At 36.2% G+C, this 21,336-nt stretch overlaps 1 protein-coding gene across 5 annotated transcripts in view; it reads right to left on the minus strand.

Annotated features, from left to right (window-relative positions):
• Positions 1 to 9,799: 9,799 nt before the first annotated feature.
• fam49ba (family with sequence similarity 49 member Ba) overlaps positions 9,800 to 21,336 on the minus strand; it is a 46,934-nt gene continuing 35,397 nt past the window's right edge. For 2 of the 5 annotated variants that reach the window (XM_073912925.1, XM_073912928.1), the window contains exons 6-11: positions 15,791 to 15,868; positions 14,899 to 15,015; positions 14,680 to 14,759; positions 14,433 to 14,559; positions 12,255 to 12,325; positions 9,983 to 10,441 (exon numbers count right to left, since the gene is read on the minus strand). In XM_073912925.1, the coding sequence (XP_073769026.1) occupies positions 10,375 to 10,441; positions 12,255 to 12,325; positions 14,433 to 14,559; positions 14,680 to 14,759; positions 14,899 to 15,015; positions 15,791 to 15,868 (540 nt within the window). In that variant the 3' untranslated portion in view covers positions 9,983 to 10,374. Of the gene's footprint in view, positions 10,442 to 12,254; positions 14,090 to 14,347; positions 14,560 to 14,679; positions 14,760 to 14,898; positions 15,016 to 15,790; positions 15,869 to 21,336 lie in introns of those variants that run through there. The other 3 variants (NM_200070.3, XM_073912932.1, NM_001291713.1) reach the window with 3 other exon arrangements.

A 21,336-nucleotide genomic window follows, 5' to 3' on the forward strand; every position in this document is an offset into this window, starting at 1 on the left:
ATCATTAACTTAAATCAATGTCACAAGAAACATTATATTGTGTCAGTTTGAAACAAGTTACACACAGGTCCACTGAGGAAAAAACATCTGTTAAAAAAAAATCAGTAATATTAACCCTCCTGTTAACCTGGATCATAATATTGACCTCACTTACTGGTGAAATAATGACCCGAGCACAATTTTAACAGCAAATAAATAAATAAATAAAGCTAAAAAACAGCTGAATATGTATTTGTGGAAACTATACAACATTCGAAAAAAACATCAGTTATGTGAAAGAATTTAAGTTTTGTATGCATAAATATTTTTACTGAAACTTTTGATAAATTTAATGCATCATTGCTGAATAAATTAATAATTTTATTCAACATAAATAATTTTAAAAAGACCCTAAACTAGTGCATACATAATTCTTTCTGTAGTCTAAACAATATGAAAGTTAACATTGATTTAAACTGCCATAATAATTGACAAAAGATAAGAAGAGAGATGCTAATCAAATTAGACAGATGAAAAAAAAGATAAACGGCTCTCATTTATTTTGATCTCAGCACAAACAGAAAGTGCCGTGCAATCATAAACTCAGCATTACTTTCATCCAATACCCTTCTTACAGGCAAATGAAAAGAGAATATTCGACCTGCTCGGTTAATGTGAAATCATTGGAGATGATTGATCATTATTGACCATGACAGACTTGACGTACAATGAGAGACTCAGTGATTTTTAACCTCATACAAGGTCAGCGTTTGTCCTTTAGCTGCTGCATAAGTCAAGAATGACCTTGTCTCTCTGTAAATCCATATACACCAAGACCAATTCTCAAAGTGCATCAAAAAGGCATACAGAGCTCATATACATTCATATAGTGTCTGACATGAGACTATGTATAGATGTGCTTAAGCTGGTGCTGTTGCTCCACCTGCAGGCATAAAACATAAACTCTAACCTCAGTGAACTTTGACACCTATACATATTCAACAACTGCAGAGAAAGTCTTAATATGATAGCTATTACAACTGCAAAAAAATCGTCATTTTTTATTCTGTCTCACTTAGAAATCTGATATATTGCAGAATTAGCAAATTACAAATATGACATACATATGTTGGTCAAAATTATTATCCCTCCTGTGATTTTATATCCCAAATGATGTTTAACAGAGCAAGGATTTTTTTTTTTTCTCAATATGTCCTATCATTATTTTCCTTCTGGAGAAAGTCAATTTTATTTTACCTAAAATAAAAGCAGTTTTTAAATTTTATAAATTTTATATAAAATAAAAATATATATTTATTGTAATATTAATATTATTACTAGCCTCCTTAAGCAGTGTTTTTCCCAGTTGTCTAAAGGAATGCAAGCCATCATTATACAATGACTTGCCTAATTACCCTAACCTGCCTAATTAACCTAGTTAAGTCTTTAAATTGCACTCTAAGGTGAATTCTAGAATCTAAAATATGTGGTGCAGTAGATAGTGCTGTCACCTCACAGCAAGAAGGTCGCTGGGTCGCTGCTTCGAACCTCAGCTCAGTTGGCGTTTCTGTGTGGAGTTTGCATGTTTTCCCTGCCTTCACGTGGGTTTCCTTCGGATGCTCCGGTTTCCTCCACAGTCCAAATACATGCTGTACAGGTGAATTGGGTAAGCTAAATTCTCCGTAGTGTATGAGTGTGTGTGTGGATTTTTCCCAGAGATGGGTTGCGGCTGAAAGGGCATTTGCTGCGTAAAAACATGCTGGATAAGTTGGCGGTTCATTCCGCTGTGGTGACCCCGGATTAATAAAGGGACAAAGCCGACAAGAAAATGAATGAATGAAAATATTATGTACTAACATCATGGCAAAGATAAAATAAATCAGTTATTAGAAACCAGTTTTTAGAACCATTATGTTAAGAAATGTGTTGAAAAAAAATCTTACTTTGTTAAACAGAAATTGCTCATATTTGGATTTCACCTATTTAAAACATATACATCATATACAGTTGAGGTCAGAATTATTAGCCCCCCTGAATTATTGGTCCCCCTGTTTATTTTTTCCTCTAATTTCCATTTAACGCAGAGATTTTTTTTAACACATTTCTCAACATAATAGTTTTAATAACTCATCTCCAATAACTGATTTAGAAGCTGTATAAGATCCAAAAGTTACATTCATATAATTATTATTCACCTGTTTCTAAATGGTCTGTCTCTAAAAGTGAGGGTGACATATCCCCCCGTCCTTCCCCAGTTACTACGCCCCTGTGACTATATACAGTATGAACACACATGAACATTTATATAGTTCTATAAAATATATTTGAACATACATACAAAGTAAAATACAAGTTATTCCAATGGTTGAAAAAACACATAAGCAGCCAGTTTTGCAACATTTCAAAATATATGTTGCATATATGACATTTTATAAATGTGAAATCCAAATATATACTTGTATGTTATGTAATTTGCATATATTTCAATGTATCATATTTCTATAAAGGATTATTCACCTTATATGTAAGTCTAATTCATTCATTCATTTTCCTTCGACCTAGTCCCTTTTTTCATCAGGGGTCACCACAGTGGAATGAACCGCCAACTTATCCAGCATATGTTTTGCACAGCGGATGCACTCCAGCTGTAACCCATCACTGGGAAGCATCCATGCACACTCATTTGCACACACACACACACACACTATGGCCAATTTAGTTTCTTTAATTCACTTATAGTGCATGTGTTTGGACCGTGGAGAAAACCGGAGCATCCTGGAGGAAACCCACACGAACAAGAGGAGAATAAGCAAACTCCACACAGAAATGCCAACTTGCCCAGCCGGGACTTGAACCAACCTTCATGTTGTGTTAGGCGACAGTGCTAACCACTGAGTCACCATGTGGCCCCTAAGTCTGATTCAGTCAAACTATTAAAAATATATCTACAAAACATTCATAGTGAACTGCTGTGTTCTTGTCGTTTGAATTGGTAGTTGAAAATATGTCTAAATGTTGGACTGAGATTATACCACAAAAGCAGCATTGATGAACGAGAACTGCTTCAGAAGAGAATCTGCCAGTGTGCTGCGGTCAATGTTGACGTGAGTCAAACACAGGCCAGTGTTTTGACTGAAGTGGATTACAGAGTCCACTACCTAATTACAGTAATACGATTACACAACGACAGCTGGAGCTCTGCCATCATCCTGCAGCTCGGTCCCACACACAGTTCAGTATACCTTCAGTATACCTTCAACCCCAGCTAGATCTCTCAAGAGATCTATTAAAAGGGTAGTTCACCCAGACTTGAACATTCTGTCATCATTTACTCATCCTCCACTTATTCCACACTGGTTTGAGTTTCATTCTTCTGATGAACACAAAGGAAGATATAAGATTTTTTGGGGGGGGGGGGGGGGGGGGGGGGGGGGGGGCAGCCATTGACATTAATAGTATTCTCTATATCTTATTGTTATGGATATCAATGGCTGCGTCCAGTTTCCCCCACAGACCAAAGACATGCTACAGGAGAATTGAATAAGCTAAATTGGCTGGAGTGTATGTGTGTGAATGCAGGAGTGGATGGTGGTTTTCCATTGATGGGTGGCAGCTGGACGGGCATCCCCTGCGTAAAACATATGCTGGATAAGTTGGCGGTTTATTCCGCTGTGGTGACCTCTGATTCATAAAGGGACTAAGCTGAAAAGAAAATCGATTGTTGTCTTATAATGTGACACCTCTATGTAAATATATAATGCCCTAAAAGGACAAAAATATTATTAATAATTTCATATAAAAGAAATAGCATATATGAAGATACATGTCCAATGATAAATCACTCTTCTGCTATTTGTATATTACGTTGGTTTTTTCTAAATATTTGAGGTACAGTTCAGAAAAAATTAAATGTAAAACAAAATGTAAAAAGAACTGACTCATGATATTTTCTCACATTCTTTAAAAATGGTTTATTATCAAATAAGCACTTTATATTTCTCTTTTTTTTTAAACCAATATATTCTGTCTAACTTCCTGCTTTTACACCAAAATCTGCTCAAAAAAAAAAAAAAAAAAAGGCTAAATATTAAGGGAACCATGAAAGCAACCTGTCCTCTGAATGCTTAGGTTGTTCCTCTTTTCCTGTGTGGTCCTTTTTCTTGCTTCTGAAAATGTCTTTGATTGGACCTCTGAGACACAAGAGCGGACGTCCCATCAGGAAGAGCTCCTTGTAAGTGGTCTTTTCATGCTGAGGGTCCTTCCGTTAACATTGACAGCATCTGCTGTGCTCGCAGCTCAACAATTCATTAAAACAGACAGACCTGTTGATTCAGACCCACATTACTGACATTGAAGTCGAGCTCAGATCTGTTTTTACTCCTCTCTTTCTGTATGTTGGTTCACCATATGGATTTACAGTGTCACAGGTTACTGCTGCCATCCGCAAAATCAAGGCTGAACTCATTCATATCATCTGCTCCTCAGCGAGAATCAGACAAACACTCATACAGAGAAACAACAGAACATACCAGAATGTGCGATATGGGTCACAGCAGACGTAACTCCAAAAATTAGCTTCCGATAACAGGATGTAGGAGTGTGCTTAAATACAGCAAATCCAGCAGTGCTAGTTCACTCAGATCTGACTGACTCACAGTCCAAACATTGCAGTGGCATTAGTTTTTCCAGTGTCACCTTTCCATTCCAGTTCCAACATATTTTACTTCTATGTGTAGTCAGATTATTATCGAAGTTTAAACATTTCTCAGTCAACTATTTAAGGTCAGAAACTTTCTCCATGTAAGTTGATTGAGTTGTCAGCTTTGTATATGGATGATTCTGAATAATGGACAGAGATGTAGTGACATCCAAATAATGGAAAGATCTGTTAACTGGGAATTTTATTTCTTTCATTTACAATCTTAGTTTATTATTAATACGAAGACACTTGTATAATAATACATTGTACAACTATCTTAGTAAGTACTTACCAGTTACTAGTAAAGTGGTTCAAAACTAATATTAGGGCAAAATAAAAACTATTATAATTGTTATAAATTACATAGTTATTAATAGAAGTTTTAAGCATTAGTTTTAATGATTAGTTATTATTAGTGATAAATGTTAGTAATTTATTAAATATTTTTAATTTCAATAAGCAGTTCTTGTTATCATTTATAAGTTAATATTTTTATAGTGTATGTATGAAGTTTTTGCAAACATGCTGAGAAATTATATTTGCGAGCACTTTCCATTATTGTCTTGTTGTTTAGGATCTGATTTAATGTTGCAATTCAGTTTTCTAATAACTATAAAATATCACTACATAAATGTTTTCAGAAAAGTGTGGCGATTGCCTATATTCAGTATGTGATCACTAAAGTAAGATAATCAATGACAAACTATAGAGTCCAGACATTGGACAAATAGAATAAGTGAATTACTATAGTATGCAACCTGGGGCAACGCAGTGGCACATTTGGTAGTGCAGTCGCCTCACAGCAAGAAGGTTGCTGGTTTGAGCCTTGGCTAAGTCAGTTGGTGTTTCTGTGTGGAGTTTGCATGTTCTCCCCGCATTTGTGTGGGTTTCCTCTGGGGGCCTGGTTACCCCTACAGTCCAAAGACATGCGGTACAGGTGAATTGTGTAGGTTAAATTGACTGTAGTGTATGAGTGTGTATGGATGTTTCACCACAATCAAACTCACCGTCGTGTAGGATTTTCACCGCAATTTGTGACAGTAATAACACACATGGCTTTCTGACGCTACCTGCCGAGTGCATCTAAGTTTCCGGGAAATGTGGAAGGTTTTTTTTTTTTTTTCTCATTCGCCGTGCGATATCAAACATTGCATGAAAAATACACACCCAGAGCGGAGTGGGTGATTGTTGCCCTGCTGTCCTTACTCCTCAATGTTTCCTCCTTGATTCAAATATCTCGTTTATCACAAGGGGCATGAATGAAATTCCTGAATGAAAGAGTCAAACTGCAGTTAAAGTCCACTATTTAATAATTTGCCAACTAATTCGATTACTGATGTCCATGTAAACACAGTCACTGTCTTTCTACCCTGTGTGTGCGTTTTGTGAAAATCAGCCCATGCCCAAACCGACACTCCCATTGTTATGCAAATTTTTACTGATCCTCCCTCTATTGCTCCTCCGACACGCTCACTTTCCTGACTTTTTTTTAAAGTAGAGGTGTGAAAAAACCCTACTGAAACAAAAGGGTTTCATGGCCTTTTTAACAACTGAATTTTCTTTTTTGTGTGAACTAACCCTTTAAACAAACATTTACAGTGCTTCTCTTTGCCTTTCAATGCTCGTTTTGAGTTGCTTGTTGTAATTTCAGTAAAAAACCTCATGAACATATGGCGTCTGGTCTGCTGCTCTGGAATTATGGGTGTTGCATGCAGCGTCACTGGCAGGAAGTCATCAGAAGTAGCTCTTCTCCCAGATAGACAATAGATTGGCCGCACAATAGCCTCCTGGGAACAGTGTCCGAGCTCATCAGGAAAGCCATTAAAAAAACAGTGAGGAGTGAGGACAGCAGGGCAACAATCACACACTCCGCAGTGGGGAAAGTATTTGAGGCCGGCGATGACACACGCTGAGCAGACACACAAACATGAGGAAACTGTGTGAGTCGACGAGTGAGAGGAAAACACAGAGGTCACTGATACACAACAGAGAGAATGGTCATCCAAACCGGGAGGAGTGTCCCGCACACAGATCCCAGAAGAGCCCACAGCAAATACAGCAGAGTGAAGAATGTGTTACTCATCCCACTGAAAGGAAAAACTCCCACTTCCAGGACTGGAGGATTCGGGAATTTCATTCTGCTTCTTCATTCTTGCTAAAGGGATAGGGTCAGGAAAATATGCTGTTTACTTGGGCTATACGAAATGCAGAAAAACTGTTTTTTGGCTGTAGAACAATAAAATAACGTTTAGCTCAGTAAACTTTAACCAAAACATATAAAGAGGGATAGTTAGAATAGAAATTTGTGTTTTCATTTTCTTGTTTAACACAAAGGGAAGACGTGCTGACGAATAGTGGTAAAAAGCAGTCATTGAATCTCATCATTTTTAACTTAAGATGTCGATGGCTGCTTTTATCCGACATTCTTTAGGAAATCTTGTTTAGTGTCCTACAGAAGAAAAAAAACTAAGCAAAATTTTCATTTTTGCAAGAACTATCCCTTTAACACTCATGGTTCCTGATGATACACTGAAGCAAAACAGTCAGCCTGTGGAGAAAATTGTTATTTTATACCTTTAACCCACAGCTTCTGCAAACAGTCCTGAGTGAGTTTATGACAGTCTGAAGCTTCCTTTCCTACAATGATGTGCTCGGGCACAAACTTACACATGATCTGGTATTGTTTGCTTATGGATATGGTGTGCATTGTATCAAACTGGCACCCGTGTACATTCTGGATGCTGCAATTCAGAGTGGAGATCAAAAATAACCTTAAGCAGGTTGTTTGTAAGTTTGACTAAGGGCAAGTGGGCAGCCTCAACAAAAGAGTTGGTCCTTCCTATTTGTGATTTCTAGAATAGTGCATCTTCACAATAGCACTAATGGCCCATTTCCACTGAGTGGTATGGTGCAGTTCGGTTCGGTAGGCTCTTATGGTCATTTCCACTGTCAAAAGGTACCTAAAAGCCAACCGTACTGTACCACTTTTTGGGTACAAGCCAAAATGACAACAAAGAAACCACCATGTTTTAAATACACATTAAATATACATTACACCGTAATAATATATACATATAATAACAAGCCATGGTGGACCCGAGCTTAAACAAACCTTGACGTCGTCTTGATGAACAGCCGCAAAGCCAAGAAGAAGGGCAGAATCTACCCTGTGCCAAGTAGTTTTTTACAATGCCGTCTAAAGCGAGAGCGGTTTTACTTTCTCGCGTGAGCTCGCAGCGCGTCTTTAATTAAAATAACAAACTTCTTGAGCTGATGATAATAACAACGTGTGCATGATAATTGAAATGCTTCGGACATCCGATCCCGTCAGAAATGAACAAACGTGAGAGTGACGCATGAAAAAACAAAGGAGAAGCCCAACAAAACAAAGCAGCAAATGATTCTTTTCAGCAACCTAAAACATGAACAAACCATGTTTACATATTATCTTCACCTTTTGGACTATTATGAATTTGGAATGATGGAAGTCCTCTCTAACAGAGGTTAGACGTGCTGGTGAAGGTTAAAGATACAGATGAGAGGTTTGCACTGACTGTGGGCTATGCTGCATGTTGTTTTTGAACCCAAATATGGACTAAGTGTATGCCTTGTATAGTTTTTCTGTAATTGGTAACATATGAGAGACTGTAAAGGTCTGTATGTGTTCATCTATGTTGCATTTATTTATTTATTTTATATAATTGCAAACAGTACAGTAGGCTATTTTGCATCATTGATCTGCAGTTAACATCCAATCATGTTCATAGAAAGGTCAGTATTGAACATTTATACACAAGTATGTATGTGTATAAAGCATGTTTTGTGAGAAGTGCTTCTCATATGATATGTGAACGGCCCATACAGCTTTAAGCCGGTCGCACACCAGAAGCGCCGCCTGGTTACGGCTCAGGACGCAGTTCATTTTTCAGCTGCGCCACAGAGCGCCATCTGATTAGTTTCATGTTAAATATCATTCGAATGTGCGCGTCTGGTGTGTGATACTTTAAACTGTCATGTGCTCGCCGTGTCGCGGCGCTTCTGGTGTGCGACCTGTGTGAGACATTTTCTCAAGCGAGAGTGACATTGACTTTCTGTCGTACGTACACTACGCCCACCTACCATTAGTACCCTTTTAGGTGGAAACGCAGTGGAAACGCAAGTCTGATAAAGGGGACCTGTTCCTACTTGTATCGTATCATACCATACTGTACCACTCAGTGGAAACGGGCTATAAAGCTCATTTTAACTTATGAGAACGGTCATGAGCATTTATACTTCTGTATTTCATTGCTGTTGGTTTTTACATTTCTATTTCCAATTGTAAGGTTTACATGTTCCACTTTGTTGAGTTTCTTCACACTTTTTCGGTTTACACATACAACATACAGATCTTGTGCCTTCATCTTGACATAGTTACATTCTTGGGCAAGTTGCATTTTAGGGTATGGTGAGAAGTACTTGACTATGTGGTCACTGTTCTCCTTCATAGTATAGCATAATGAAATTGCTTTCAATCTTGAGACAGTCAAGCTATTGTATAACGATAGTTTGTTCTGTGGACTATCGAAAAACATAGCTTAAAGCGGCTACTAATTCTGACCTCAAAATGGGTTTAAAAAAAATTCAAAACTGCTTTTATTCTAGCTGAAATAAAACAAATAAGACTTTCTCCTGAAGAAAAAAAAATATGATCAGACATAATGTGAAATTGATCTTGCTCTGTCAAACATTATTTTGGAAATATTTAAAAAAGAAAATCAAAGGGGAGGTAATAATTCTGACTTCAACTGTACATTATTGATAAATTGCTCACTAGCAATTTATTGATCTTCACTGTATATGAAAAGTAGTTATACTTTTGCTCATAAGACCTCAATGTGTGTCAGGAGCCACGGGTATTAATTTAATTTGCCCGAATATGTTTTTCAAAGTGCAGATAGTAGTTAATTTGAACTCTCCCATTAATCAAGTCGAGTCAGCAGACCACCAAACTACCAATCTAGAATTTCTGATCATTCTGCTTTTGGTTTCTGGGGGAAAGTTGAAGAGATGCTGACTCATAACAGGGCTGAATTTCCACATGTTTATTTCTGGCTAACAAGACCAAAAGAACAGGAATACTGCCTGGAAAGAGTCTTTATTATACTATGATGTTCTGGAGTAGCGGAGGGATGAATAATACTGAACCAATTGAAGCAAGAGGATGTGGGTTAAGAACAAATTATTTAGTCAGCTTACATTTTCATGTGGTGAGAGTAAAAGTATAATGATGCGAGTCTTTCCTGTCAAGCATTCACAGTCCACTTGGTTAAAATAGCTTTATTCAATATGAAAGACTTATGTTAATAATAAAAAAAATGTAAAAAAAAAATCACAGTAAATTATCTCATTTATAAAAAGCGAAATGCAATATTTGTTGTTTTCCTGCCTGAGCACTCAGTAAACTGTAGGAAACACGGGAAGGGAATGAATTAAGCTCCTCTTTGTGGAACACAACAAAAGAAGCGTCTTTGAAATCTAAAGGCCACACATGACTTGAAGTCTATCAGAGTAAAATAGAAAACAAACTACAACAGTAAAAAACAGACTGATAACAGTAGCTGCCACATGACACATGGCTATTCCCGTCGAGTTAAAACTGTGGAAGCGTCTCGTCCAGTCTATTTGAGAAGTAATACTTTTTACGGCAGAAACGGTCAAGCTTGTAACATGTTTTTGATTTGCTTGGAGGTAGACTCATCGTTCAAATGTTTCGTTGTGTACCTGTGAGAGTCAAGAAAGAAATGCTCTGAAAAACAATACATAAGACACGGCAGCAGAAATATACACGTTTGAACTAACAATGGTAAACGCCTTCAGCATTGTGCCTGTTTACACACATTACAAGAGGCTTTTGGGTGCCTGAAAATGAGAATACAGCTGAACTTATGATAGTAATTTTATTTGTGTTTCTATTTTCTATTATTATTATTGTTATATCGTTGTCAAAAAAATCCTGGTAATTTGTTGGCACCAATTGCCTTGTGGCAAAATATTACACGTTTACTGAACAAATTCCAGTATGCGCATTAAAATAGTCTTGTATTTGATCATGTTATAATCAAAAAGTGTGTGAATGGTCAAACCAGCAGGCTGAGCACATTGTAAAACATCTAAAATGTTGCTCTGGTCATTCTAAAATGCCTTAACCATTTCAGTATAAGTGTTTTATATTATTGATGACCTCCAGAATCAAGAGCGTCTGTGCTCCACGTCTCACGCCTTTAAACGCTACCATGCACTCATTACATGTCAGCATTTGTCTTCTAAGGCGCAAGTCAATTATTAAATTAAGAAAAGATTCATGAAGCTGAATATACTGTTGATATTCGGCGCCAGTTAATCAGGAAGTGACGATTTGGTTCACTTTAACTCATTGGATGGAAACGCTGCTTTATTCACACATCTTTATGCGATATTCAATCTTAGGATGGAAACATAGCTACTTTTAATGATTTTTGTAAATTAGACAGTATTTAACGGTAATATGAACTGTATTTTACTGTAGGACAGTTAAGCAGTATGTTACTGTATTTTAAAGTTACATTGTGAAAATTAGGCCCGTCACGATATCTGTTTTTTGTTGTACGATATATTGCACCAAAATATATTGTGCTAAACAATATTATTGTCATTTTAAGACCATTTTATGCCACTCATTATATAATACCAGAATGACAACATGATATCACAATGCAAGTAACACTCTTCCAAAGAACACATAACATCTTATTCTTAAGAACATATAATTTTATAGTCTTTTTAACAGTTTAATATTTATGCATTGGAATCAGAATGTGAAAATGCATATCCTAAACAAATAATAATAAATGACTGCGATATATGCTACCAGATCTATCTTCAGTTTTCAGGCACCCACATAAAAATATACTTATTTATAGTAAATATTGGTGTTTTTTTTTACCATACTTACACTGATACCTCCAATCGAGAAAGCTGAAATGTTGCTAGAATTGGTTATGTATAGACGATATATATTGCATCACCAAAAATGATGAGGTCATGTCCATGTATTGTGCGGTGAGTCAATATATTGATTATTGTGTCAGGCCTAGAGAAAATTACTGTATAATTTACAGTAAAAATATACATACAATACTGTAAATACATATAGAACAAGATTGATTTACAGTAAATATTTGGCAAACTGCTTCCGGTACGTGTCTGTAGATTTTACAGGAAATTGGTAACATTGCATCACAAAATATATCTTTAAAAAATTGTCAATATCACAGTTAATTTGTTTTTTTTTTAACATTAAAAAGCACTTAATATTTAAAAGTGCAATTTCTCTGATCAGATACAGAAGATATTTAAAATAACAGGTGTAAATGACCACTGGAACTCATTTTTGATGGATTACAGTGCACCTTTAGGAGTGTAAATGCATCTGCTTGTTGAAAGTACATTTATAAATTGTACTTTTTTCCAACATAGTAAAAACAAAGCTGTCTTGTGTGTGTCCATCAACACTTACAGTGTGCAATGTTATATAGCATAAGTAAAGCAAACTAACCTGAGGGCATTGAGTAGCCCCTCCACACTGTTGGCCGGCTGATATCGCAGAACTTTAATGCATCCTTTCATCTGTATCACATGAAGACAGACAATTACATTATGTACTTCATTCATTCAAGCTACAATTACTACTAGACTTAAACAAGTTGCTTTAAATAAATGTTTTTTTCATTCTGAATAATTTTTTGTTCAACAAACTGAACGAAATCAGGTCTGTGTGTGAAATAGCTATCAATAGTAGCAAGTTTGCATGTTAATTGTTGTTAAAGTAAGAAGAGGACAATGTCAGAATTGGAATTTCGACAGTTATTACTCATTGAGAGAAACAACAAACATTTATTTTGGTCAATTATGCCACCAGCTTTGCTTCTTGACATTATATTAACACATTTGGTAGACACTTTTATTCAAAGCGACTTGCATTGCACTGAAAGAAGCTGCAACATCAGTGTTGCAAGAATACTTCTGCACAGTCGTAACATAACATCTTTCACTGAAATTCTACTAAATGTCCAAATTAAGAGAAGATTAAACTCTCTACTTAAATCGCTCAACTAAAAACAAATATTAAGCCTTTTGTGACAATCTTTCCTTCTTAAAATTTTATCGGGTAAAGAACCGTTCATGATAATTTGAATGACCTTAGTTACAATGTGATATACAGTTGAAGTCAGAATTATTAGCCCCCTATAGATTTATTTTCCCAATTTCTGTTTAACAGAGAAAAGTTTTTTTTTTCAACACATTTCTAAACATAATAGTTTTAATAACTCATTTCTAATAACTGTATTCTTTCATCTTTGCCATCATTGACAGATAATATTTCACTAGATTTTTTAAAGATACTTTTGTAAAGTTTAAAGTGACATTTAAAGGCTTAACTAGGTTAATTAGGCAAGTTAGGATATTGTATAAGGATGGTTTGTTCCGTATACAATATAAACATTATATTGTTAAAGGGGACTGATAATAACAACCTTAAAATGGTTTTAAATATATTAAAACGTTTTTATTCTAGCCAAAATGAAACGAATTAGACTTTCTCCAGAGGAAAAATATTATAGGAAATACTGTGAAAAATCCCTTGCTCTGATGATCATTATTTGGGAAATATTGTAAAATGAAACACCAGGGCTAAGAATTTTGACTTCAATTGTAAATATTTTTTATTCATAAAAGTAATAACCCCCATTAATAATCCAGGGTTTTTCCAGTGAATATTTTAATGACAACCCCATAAAAGGTTAATGCAATCCTATTTTATTCAAATAATTTGAACATGCAGTGAAATAATTACATTTTGAATTTGGTAATTTCGTTTGCTTGATTAATTTAGTAAGTATTAAAGGGCACATAGTTTATCCCTATTTTATGATTTAAAATTAATATTATGGTTCTTCTGAGTTTGCCAGTTTAGGTTCAGTTCAACACACAGTTTAGATGTTTTTATCATAATGTGTTTAAAAGTGTCATGTTGGGGGCGTGTACACAGCTCGTTGTTTTAGGGGCATGTTGCTTTACATGAAAATTAGTTTCGGCTTCCCGCCCAACATAACAAGGGGGCAGATCCAAAAGCTCCCACGCTCTGTGTTTGCAACAGACAGGCCGACAGACATAGAGAGAGAAGCTAAGCTAAGCTAGGATCAGCATTCAGCCATAAATGTACGACTCGGACACAGACCAAGCAGCGAGTACAAAATCATTTGTGTCTTTGTATAGTTTGTATAGTCTCGGTGTACAAGTGCCGAGATTGTTCACTGAGACTGATGCAAGAAACTGAGAATTTGATCGTGACGCAAGGCTGTCAATCAATATTGGTGGGCGGGGGGACCACTCTAAAAACCGATCCAATTGGTCCACCGTTTTTATGTTGTTAAATTGAAAAAAAAAATAAAGGACTGTGTGTGTTTATATCACCCCAATATGATAGTCTATACACTATATATACACACATGTCTGTCCAAGCAGCTTGAAAAGTAAATTTTTCACCATAGGTGCCCTTTAACACTTCTTTTCATTAAATCTAAAAAGACTAAATTAAATGCTTGCTTAATCTTGTTTTATCTTTTTAATGTTTTGTCTTAAATTGACAGCCCTAACTATAAAACACAATTTGATCAAATAATCTGTTCGTTGATGCCAGTAAATAATTTTCAAAAAGCAGAATAAGGCATACATCGATTTTGGAGGATTTGACGAATGCTCCAGCCGGATGAACATAGTCGTAAAGGATGATCACTCCCACCATCACACGCAGACAGAATAACACTGTGTCCTCACTGGCAAAACGACTGCGGTACTCCCTGATCAATACACACACACACACACACACACATACAGAGAAACAAAGAGAGAGGATGAACAACAAAGACACACCCCATTCCAGAAGAAACAATGATTAAACACAAAAAAAGTCAACTCACGGTGTCTCTAACATGACTTTACACACACTTGCCATCGTGCTCAGACAATCTGTTGTGTTCTCTACAGGTAGTTCTGCATGCTGATCACATAGACATAGAGAGCAGAATGTTGCAGGAGCGTGTATTCATGAGCATCTGGACTTGTTTACTTAACACCTATTTGAGTGATCAGAGCTGCGTATTGGATATCACACTCAGTAGAGTTGACCAAACACCTACCTTTGATACAAATTTAGTCGTGGCATCGCTTAACGTTTTCAGCATGGGCGTGGCATTGGCGTAGAAGAGAGACATGCGATTGGCCAATTCGTTGTCGACCTCATTATGCTCCTCTGCCTGCAGAAAGAACACACATGGGGGGTTTATAGTATCTAAATGTGGAGGAGAAGATAAAAATCCATACTTTTTAAGATTTAAACTAAAGGGGTCAGTTGAGGGAGGTTACGGATGCTCTTTTACTTGGTCAGCTTTTACTTAAGTAGTTAATCATGGAAATGGAAGTGGAAATTGGGCATTCTGGGTGTGCTGGAAAGGCATTTTAGCTGACTTGAAACATTTCATTCATTACAGTATGCTAAAAACTGAATGTAAATCCTGCGTTTAATCCACAGACTGCAGACATGTCCAGAATTCCTAATACATGCTCCTTCACAGCCGAGCTCATGTTTCAGAGGATGAAAGCGCCTGTCGTAATTATTCCTCACAGAGAGTGCTTTTAATTGGCGAGGCAAGGTCAACGATCCTCTGTGTCAAACCCTGCTGAGCCGCTCCCTGATGATACAGCACGCGCTAATGAGACCAGAGCCGTTAGTGCACGTTAGACCGCCTCACCGTCAGCGAACACACTTCAGCTCTGTGTCAGCTAAAAGATAAAAGCGAGTAAGAAGGAGACGTACAAAATAAATATCAAGATGAAGCCAACAAGATGTGTGTGTGTGTGTGTGTGTATGTGGTGTTTTCCCTGAGTCAGGATCTTATGCCACCTAATGATCCAGACCATTAGAGAACAGAAGTGCTCCCGTTAACCCCTGTGACACTGGCAATGGCGTAGTACTAAAACATTAGGCGTCTGATAATGAGGTGCATTTCCATAGAGAGACGCTTTACTCACAGTTTGGTTGATGATGCGCATGCGGCTCAGGGTTCTTCTGTAGTAGCTGAAGTCATTCTGGATGGCCGGGTTGGTCATCTGGCAAGAGAAAGTGGAAAAGAATATCAGAGAAACATTCTACCCAAAATTCAAGCTCATTTACCTTAAATTCAAAAGGTTAAACATAAGCTATGTTTCCATCCACCTATTTTTCTGCGCATTTTGGATAAGCACATAAGCGATTGATGGAAATGCCAAGCTGTGCATACATTTTGAAAATACAACTTAAAAAACGTATGTGGATAACTGAGTAGGATAAACCTTTTTATTCGATAACATACGCATAAACTATGATGATATGATGTTTTTATCCAAAAACGCAAATTAAATGTATGCGCAAAACTGGATTATCGTATAAAAGACTTGCAAATACAGCAGTGTTTTCATTCAATGAGTCAAAGAGAACAAAATAGTCACTTCCTGATTAACCGGCGCCAAATATCATGAGTAAAAATGGAATTTGCTGTGGTAGGAGAAACTGCGTCAATCGTTATCTAATAAATGACTTGCTCCTCAGAAGACAACATTAACATGCCATTGCTCTTGACAGTTCTGGAGGTAATTAATAATATAGTAACACTAATACTGAAACAGTTAGGCGTTTAAGAATTACCAACAAAACATTTCAGATGTTTAACAATTTATACACATTTGATCATTACATGATAACATGATTTTTTTTTTTAATGCGCATATTGGAATTTGTTTGGTAAAAGTGTTTCCATTGTAGTATATGCGCATCTTTTCTGATCGAATAAAAGTTTATCCTACTCAGTTATGCGCATATGTTTTTTATGCACATTTTCAAAATTGATGAACATGTTGGCGTTTCCATCAAGCTTTTTATGCTTTCAGATAACATCCGAAATGTTGTTTTGGTCATTCTAAAATGCCTTAACCGTTTTAGTGTAAGTGTTGTTATATTGTTAATTACCTCCAGAATTGTATAGAGCGTCTGTGCTGACACCACCTCGTGTTCATTGCATGTCGACATTTGTCTTTTGAGGTGGAAGTCAATTATTAAATAAAGAAAAGATTCACCCAGCTTCTCCTACCACAGCAAATTCCATTTTTACTAGGTATTTGGCGCTGGTTGATCAGGAAATGACAATTTTGTTCTCAGTAGCTATGTTTCCATCTGCCTATATTTCTGCGTATTTTGGAAACGCAAATCTTAAAAAACAGTTGATGAAAATGCCAAGATGCGAATAAATTTTGAAAATGCGCATAAAAAATGGTTGATGGAAACTGTCGGCATAGTCTTTCGAGGTAGAATCAACTTTTTATTTGATAAGAAAAGATGCGCATAAACTTTGATGGAAAGACTTTTACCGAACAAATACAAGTATGCGCATTAAAAGAGGCCATGTGATTTTGTTATAAGAGATCATGTGATTTTAAAAAATGTTTGTGAATGGACAAATCAGCAGGCTGAGCACACTGTTAAACATCTGAAATGTAGTTTTGATCATTCCAAAATGCTAGTATGAGTATTATTATATTATTAATTACCTCCAGAATTGCGGAGGACGTATGTGCTCCACATCTGAAGCCTTCAAACGCCACCATGCAAGTCATTTATTATATGACAAAAAGATTCAAGCAGTTCTCCTACCGCTGCAAATTCCATTTTATTGTCAGCAAGTGATGATTTTCTTTTATTTGACTCGTTGGATTGAAATGCTGCTTTATTCGCACATCTTTTATGTGATATTCCTGTTTTGGTATTCCTTCATTGTGTTATGTCACCAACTGTAGGGATGCAACGATTATAGATTTTGGTTGTACGATTATAGTCTGAGAAATAATCATGGTTATCATGATTATTATGCATTTATTAATTTAAACCCCACTAGTTTAGAAAATAGTATGAAAACTCATATTTTACAGTGTTATTTATTGCTGCTCAGTAACTAATCAATAACGCACAAAATAATATAAAAAAACAAACAATAGTACATTTCTCTCTTTGTGCTTAATAAGTGAATGTTTTGGACACTTTAACAATAAACTTTATACTGTAAATAAATGACAGAACAATAAATAAATAAATAAATAAATAAAAATAAGAATAAATAAAAAACAGTATTTGTCTAATGGGCTTGAAATTGGCGGTGCTCCCAACTTCAAAACTGTAGAAGCATTAGAAAAAAATTAAGAGGACCAAAAATTAATGACCACTACTGCAACTTGTATATTAACGGATTAATTTTATTTGAAAACAACATCAGTTAGAACTAAATAAAACAGAAACAACTATCTAACTAATGCTGTGATGAAGTATTGATATTTGCGCAATAATTCCAAAATTAATGTCTGGTAATTATAAATGATCAATGACGACGAAGATGATAATAACACTAACAATGAATTACGTTTGTCATTATTTATTTTGCACTATTGTTTTATATGCATTTCAATTTAATAAACAGAAAGAACGGACAAAAGAAAGGAAGAAAATTCTTAACTCTGCACCTCTTTAAAAGTTTTGGTTTCGGTTTGTTTATTTTAAATGCTCAGTCTCGTTCATTTCTCTGTGTTTGTGGAAAAAAGCAGGTAAGTCAGCTGATCCATATTAGGGGAGCAGAGCAGGATTCTCGCAATTACCACCAGCGCAATACCGCTGTCATGAGCTGCATGAGCTGTCATGAACTTAGTAAAGGTGAGCTTTTTTGGCGATGATGTGTAGTGTTAGATTTTACATTTAGCGGACATTTGCGCTGAATGCGCGGTGAATGCAACGTATCAAGATTCAGGCCATTAAAAAGCGGATCCACTCCAAGTCTTTCAGCGCTCTCTCCGAAACCACTCTGTTGATCTCGGCTAGTGGATTAACATTCACCACATCTTAATCGATCTTATCGGCGCCATTATTTGTACCTTTAAGTGGGTTTGCAACCGGTGTACTTTTCATGTACTGCTTTTCTCAGACTTCAGCTGTTGGTAGTTGGTAGTTCGCAGTCACAAAAGCACCCTTGTCATCCCAATAAGGTGCGCCTGAAGAGCGTGAGCGCCCTGCGTCGCGTGCGCGTCCCTCCATTGGAAATAACGAATTTTCACCAGCTTGTCTTAGTTAATAGCCTAGTTAATCTAGTGTGCATGGTTATTAGTCTCAGCGACAAACTTACGCACAGTTGGCATAACTGTTAAGTTTTAGCAGTTTTGTTCCGTGCAGAAATGCGGTGTTGAGAAGCCTTTACGATTAATTAACCATGACTCATTAAAGCTTGGTTAATAGTGAAACGAATGTTCCCTAATGTCTGGTGTGTCAGTGTTATGTTGTGCCATTTTTCCATATGCTTGTGTTGATGTCATGTGACTCCTTTGTTCTGTTTCCCGCTATTCATTAATGTGTATTAGTTCCACCTGTGTCTCTCCCGTCAGTTCAATTTTGTCTTGTGTATTTAGTGTGCAGTTCATTCTTTGGCCAGTATTGTTTGCCACACTCCCTGTCCAGTGTTTGATGTTTCCTGTTCCAGTTCCTGTTGTGAGTTTTAATATTGTAAATAAATGTGTTTTTTTTTGATAACTCCTGTGATCTATGCATTTGTAGAGTGAGAGACCTATGACACTCACATCCTAACCCTAAACACCCTAACTTAAACCGCACCACACATGTACTGTTTACATTAAATCAAACATATGTAAACAAATGAAATACTGTAGTAGTAAAAAAAAAAAAGCATAATAATACATAATACAACAATAAGAAAATAGTATATTTTAAAGTGCAGTAGGTGATGTGAAACATGTTTTGTTGTGGTAGTTGAAAGTCTCTTCACATTCCAATAGTAATGATTAAAGTAAATGATCTAAATGCATTTATATGTGTTTTTATATTCTGTGTAAGGCATAAGGATAAAAAAATGTTCATCCAATAAGAAATTGTCGGACTGACAATTCCCATAATTCTGACAAGTAGCACAAACTGTCTATCAAAAAATTTAGATTTGTATATCTGCGCAACTTTGTTTATGCAGATCTGCCATCAGCACGTTCATGTGCAGAGAGCTGTAAAAACATGCTGAATCAAAACTTTTTAAAATCCTGAATCAATATTGGAGTTACTTTTGCACACTGAAGGAAAGGTTGACACCATGGCTGAAGTGTTTCTGTTAGACAGGTAATGCTATGTTTTAAAAGTATTTTAGTCACGCAAAGCTGATGTAGATTGTGTTGTTTTGAATGGGTTATATGCACAGAAGTGTTGTTCAGCCACTGAAATCCTCCAGGGAAAGATTATTGTGACTAATTTAAGTTTTATAAGGGACCTTTACATTGATAATACAGCATTGATAATGTAGATTATTATTTAGTTTAACAACAAAACATCAGTAAATAGTGCTATTCAACCTAGCCTGCTTTACTGAGGTGAAGCTGGTTTTATATTCACATTAGTTTATTTTTTAACAATGACCACCTGTGATCCGCTTTCTATATTGTGTACTATGAATATTAGGTCTGAAATAGCATGTAAGTATGGCTTAGTAATAAGTGTAATTCCTACACACCGCTGTCCAACCACTGAGCATACAGTAGGAAAGCGTGTGAGAGAGAGACCAGCAATCCTTGCATGCATGAAATATTGCACATTATGACAAGTTTTGCTTTCTAACTACACAACTGAAAACGTGCTAGATATAATACAGTTTTTCATCAGAATTGTAGTATAATAAAGTACTATAACGTTTTATAACTGCCGAATGACATGATCTAGTAGGTAGTCTACTGTCATCTTTAATGAGCGCATTAGTGATTTCAGAATGCGTGGCTTTAGACAGCAGGAAAAGGATTGTGTTTCAAACATATTATGCTAACCAGTTAGCATTTAGGCAGATCACTTACTGCACCTTTAACAATCAATATTTTAGGATTCATTTATAACAGTCTGGAATTCAGCTGTAGATGTGAAGGAATGGCAGAGGTTTTTAGACTCTCCGTGTTTGATTTTCTTTTTTATATACACAATTATGGCGTCAAACTGTTGTATAAATGCAATTATCTCACTCGTAGCAGTGCAATATGGCTCAACCCACGCCTCCCACCAGTGCCGATATACAGCCATATCCCACTGCTTACTCATGTCATATTGCTCATTCGTCTATCGATATACACAGCCATCTTTGCTCTCCCCAAAATAAAATTGAGCTATTGACATTGTTCTCTGTTTTTCTGTGCATATCTATAAACCAAAATGAACAACTGTTTAGAAAAAAAACTACACCATTTAAATTTTTAACTCATGAAAACAATGACAAAAGATGACAACAATCCATAAAACAATGAAAGACTCACAAAGGGTACAAAAAGCACAATCATGACTAACATCAGAGTTCAACACAGAAACATAAGCATTGACAGCCACAGCTGAATGAAGAACCCTTCACTATAAATCAGCAACTTTCTTCAGCGATGGAGGTTTGCATAGTGCTCTCCATTCAAAGAGAGAGAGAGAGAGAGACACATTTAAATGCAGGACTGGCAGTTGAAAAATTGCATTTATGCTG

This window comes from Danio rerio, chromosome 2 (assembly GCF_049306965.1).
Source record: "Danio rerio strain Tuebingen ecotype United States chromosome 2, GRCz12tu, whole genome shotgun sequence".
Taxonomy (NCBI): domain Eukaryota; kingdom Metazoa; phylum Chordata; class Actinopteri; order Cypriniformes; family Danionidae; genus Danio; species Danio rerio.